Here is a 4992-nt window from a genome sequence, read left to right on the forward strand (position 1 = left end):
TGATCACTGAAGCAAAGGTCCTTTTTAAGGCACACCACTTCTCAACAAAGAGACACAGTCCTGGTTCATTACATGAAGACTTATATTTACTATGTTTTAAAGTGGTTGTTAATACAATTCTACAGATTCTTACTCAACATATTTCAGATACAGTTGATCAGCTTCTACTTAGCACCTAGTAGAGGCCAGACAATAATAAATGATACTTAATACAGTATTTAATCCCAAATAGATATTACTGTTGAGGTTAGTACAGGGGGAAAAAACTGACTTTGGTCTAATTATAAACAATAGAATGCATTGACTGATATTCTCTTTACTATTTACTGTCACTGAAGTTAATATGGTGTAATACAGCCCAGTTATTATATAAATATAAAATGTGGTTATCGAAGTGACATTTACATTTTTAATGTATAGTTTAATAATTTTGAGTAATTCTGTATACATCTTTATAAAATACTATTTTCACACACAGTTCCTGTAGTACTTTGAAAGTACCCCTAGGGGTGCACATAGCCCCATTTGAGGGGAATAAATAGGCAGTAATGCATGTAGTGGCTGCTACATCCCAAGGCTTCAGTAAGATATATTAACATCATAATTTTGTTATTTTTGTGTTATAAACACCCCTAGTGTTTACCTATATTAATGTTATAATTAAAAAAACACACAAAATTATACTGATTCAACCAACACTACAACCAGAACCGGTACGGGCATGAAACTAAAATAAATGACCTTAAACCACCACTGCCAAAAAAAGTAGAGGAAACACTGGATAGTTGTTGTTTCTTTAACAATCTGGACTCACTATTTATGGTGTTTTCAGTAACTTTCAGGAATTTCAGTTTCACAAAGGTCTATGTGTTTTTATTAGTTTATTCAAATTCACGATGAAACCGTCCAGACTAACCCCGGAACCAGGATAAATCAGACAAACAGGAAATGTTTTACACATTTCATCTCTTTAAATGTCATTGAATAAAATTAAAGAATTATACATGCATAAAGTTAAATACAGAAAGTGACAAATGTTGTTTGAGCAGTATTTTCATCATTATGGACACTAATATATACAAAGAAACATGATCCAACTGATGGACTATATCTATGAAATAATGTGTAAAAGATGTAGTGTTATATTTTATAATATATAATTTTATATATATATATATATATATATATATGATTTGTAACCTACAGAACACTGAAGTTCATTAATGAAGTGATTTTATCAGTTTTTTCTGTAATAAAATGAAAATTTTTGTCTTAATGTGTCTATTTCTTTTACATTGACGTAATCAGCACTTTATATTTCAGCTCTGTCTTTTAAAGACTTATTCTGCTCACATTGGATCCAAACCAGCTTCATGAACCAATTCAGTTTCAGTTCAGTTTGTTTTGCGGCTGATTGACGACAGTGAACGCTGCTTTAATGAGCCTTTATGAAACCTCCCTCTGCTCTTTGTGTCTCAGATTATAATTCCGACTTGTTTTTGGTCTCAGAGGATATCTCAGTCAATCACTGATCGTTTAATATATTTTAATTATGTGATGAAGATGTGAAACATTCATTCTGCTGCTGTGAGAAAACAAGCTCTGAACTGTCACACTGAAGTGTCGCTGTCCAAGGTGCTGATTCTGTTTCTGTTTCCACCACAAAATAAGCAGCTTGTATTCATTTGACCACTGAAACATAATATATGTCAGAAAGACAAATAAACTATATAAACCTTTTTACCTCACTGTGTTGATAAAATGCACATAAGTGCTTATACTGCCCAACATCAAGATGTTTTATTATTATATAATATTCTAATAATATTTTCATCCATTGTTTGTTTACACAAAGACTCTGAGTCAGTGTGTTATCTGCTGTAACTTCAAATAACTTTCTGAAAGAATATACATATATATGTATATACATACATATATATGTATGTATATTATGTTGGAGGGTTTATTGAATATAGCTGATGGAGAAGGTACAGAGGTTACAAACAAAAACAGAGAGGTCCGTTGGCTTATCTCTGTTAGCAGACGTCCTGTGAGAGCTGTAGTCTCATGGAGCTGCTTTATTAAAACTAATAAATGTCCCATGATTCATTGTAGTGAAGATGAGACACAGCAGCTCCTCCTGATGGAGACAGGAAGCTTCTTCCACATCTCCTCACTACAATATTTTTGGTCTTGATTAAAACATTTAAAAAAGGTTTTGACTCTATTTCCAGAGAGTATCTCTGAGCTCACACACAGCTGTTTATCTATAACATGTGGTTAACATCACAGCGTTCACAGTCCTGATAACAAATGCTTCAATGCATTTCACAAATGGAGTCAGAGATAAAAACATTGATGTTGAATTTAAACATGGTCCATTTGTGCACAATGCCTCTTACCTAAAGGAACTCCTCTACATAGTGCTGCTGATATCAAAAAATGTCTCTGACTGGACAACATCAATATTTATAAATCATTATGTTTATTATCAGACATGAGTTTTGTTTCTCTGAATCTTCTGCCTTTCAGGAATCAAATCACCACTTATAGTGAATAAATTAATTAGTAAACAAGTAAACCAACACTGTTAGTTCAGCATGAGGCCAGAGGACAGAGTTTTATGGCTGCAGTAAAAATACAATGCAGTTGCTTTTTGAGTGTCTGTGTAACTTAATAATAATAATAATAATAATAATAATAATGCTGGAGATCATTCTTGATCGAGAAAAATAATTTAGTGTTGTCTAAGATTACACGCACAATATATTGATCAGTGAAATTCAGCCACGATGATCAGCTCTGATGTGAAGTGTGTCACCGTGAGTCTCAGCCATCATCAGTGTGTTTGCTGCGAGCAGAATAAGTTGATTTTATCCCAAAGCGATCATGAGCAGAGGATTGTTTTTACGTTGAGTGTGTGAACAAAGATGTGCAGCGACTGGAAAACGTGTTTTGACGGAGCTGCGATGCTTTTGAAATGATTGTGGGAGAGAAATGAGTGTTAAAAGCCGCCGAGCAGCGCCGCTCAGGACGGTGAATCTGTGAGGTTTGGAGGCTCCCCAAAGAAAATGCAGAGAGCATCAGAGCTGTACAAGAGCTGAATATGAAGAGACACAAGTCCGCTATCGGCTCCCTTCAGCGTCAGCCTCCAGCACTTGTCCCACATTGAGTTTGGAGCGTTTTATCGATGAGGAGAAAACACAAGTGAGCCGGCATCAGGAGGCAGGGGCCGGGTTGAGTCTCCACGGTTCTCATGGTGTGTTTAAGTGCAGCCTCCTGCTCCGGACTCTCCAACACTCAGTGTCACTGTCGTATCGCGCTGAGCAGGAAGACAACACATTAAGTTGACAGAATGGCAGAAGTAGCTCCAGCTGCAGCTCCCGCCGCCGCCGCCGCCGCCCCGGCTAAAGCAGCCAAGAAGAAGGTTTCCAAAGCGAAGAAGGCCGGCCCCAGCGTCAGCGAGCTCATCCTGAAAACTGTGGCCGCATCCAAGGAGCGCAGCGGCGTGTCTGCGGCCGCCCTCAAGAAGGCTCTGGCTGCCGGAGGCTACGATGTGGAGAAGAACAAGGCCCGCGTCAAGACCGCCATCAAGGGCCTGGTGACCAAAGGGACTCTGGTCCAGACCAAGGGGACCGGGGCCTCCGGATCCTTCAAGATGAACAAGAAGGCGGCCGAGCCCGCAGCCAAGAAGAAGAAGCCGGCAGCAGCAGCAGCAGCAGCAGCAGCCAAGAAAGCCGCCGCTCCTAAAGCCAAGAAGCCCGCAGGAGCAGCAGCAGGAGCAGGAGCCAAGAAAGCCAAAGCAGCAGCGGCCAAAAAGCCCAAAGCAGCGGCAGCCAAGAAGCCCGCAGCCGCGAAGAAGTCCCCGAAGAAGGCCAAGAAACCCGCGGCGGCGGCGGCCAAGAGCCCCAAGAAAGCCGCGGCCAAGAGCCCCAAGAAGGCCACCAAGAGCCCCAAGAAGGTGGTGAAGAAGGCTCCTGCAGCCAAGAAAGCCCCCGCAAAGAAGGCTGCAAAGCCCAAAGCCAAGAAGGCAGCACCCAAGAAGAAGTGAGCTGTCAGCAGTCTGAATGTGTCCGACTAAAGGCTCTTTTAAGAGCCACCCACACTCCCCTTAAAGAGCTCACTCCTGCTTATTATTCTTACTCTTCTTCTTGTTGTTATTGTCTCCAGATGTTAGGAGGTTTTCTATTATTGTTACAATGTAACCTGATCTGAGGCTGTCTGTCAACACTGCTGAACTGGATCACCAGATAAGACACAAAAAGCTCAAATGTATCATAATGTATTATTAACAAATATCTGAGGAGAGCCAGTCAGCTAATTTATATTTCTCACTGTTTTATATTTGAGCATTTTTCTTGTACAGTGATTGTATGAAACATAAAATATTAGAATATAAAAGGACAAAAAAAAAACTATTCACTTTACTAAAAGTGAGACAAACTAATCCTTAATACTGAAATCTTCACATTGGGTTATTTTACAGTAATCATTTATAATTTATTGTCCTGTGTAACTTAAAACTCATAATAATTAATCAGTGTTAGTTATACCAGAACAATAATAACATTTTAGTGATTATAACAATGACGTGATAATCAAACTGACCCTGGAACATATTGAACATTTAACATGTCTTCATGTCTAAAACATCTTTAGGCCGTTTACATTAAATATAATATATATATGATATAATGTGGTTTTGTTTACTTAAGTTTCAACCTGTCAAATCTTTAGATTATTTAACGTTGTTACATTGAAACAGAGATTTTCTATTATTGTTACAATGTAACCTGATCTGGATATTTCTGGTCTATTATTATTATTATTATTATTATACAGGTTACAGGTCATCTGTCAGCACCAACTCACCTGGATACTAAAGACTAATGTCAGAACAAGTAAATAAAATGACAGAAGATATAAATATCTTCTGTGAGCCAGTTAAGTAGTTGTGTTGTCTTATTTGAAGATTTATTGTGTATTGATTGT

The 4992-nt window shown here is 38.3% G+C and overlaps 2 protein-coding genes across 2 annotated transcripts in view; both read left to right on the forward strand.

Moving 5' to 3' along the window:
- The window catches only part of LOC118327349 (CD209 antigen-like protein E), a 22523-nt gene that overhangs the window by 14947 nt on the left and 2584 nt on the right, over positions 1-4992 (forward strand). The gene's annotated exons all lie outside the window — the stretch shown is intronic.
- Positions 2839-4805, forward strand: LOC118327342 (histone H1-like). The gene has a single exon (XM_035660664.1). The coding sequence runs from the start codon at positions 3356-3358 to the stop codon at positions 4049-4051; it is 696 nt and encodes a 231-aa protein (XP_035516557.1). The 5' UTR covers positions 2839-3355; the 3' UTR covers positions 4052-4805.

Source organism: Morone saxatilis, unplaced genomic scaffold (genome assembly GCF_004916995.1).
Source record: "Morone saxatilis isolate NCDOM2014 unplaced genomic scaffold, NCSU_SB_2.0 Contig17, whole genome shotgun sequence".
Taxonomy (NCBI): domain Eukaryota; kingdom Metazoa; phylum Chordata; class Actinopteri; family Moronidae; genus Morone; species Morone saxatilis.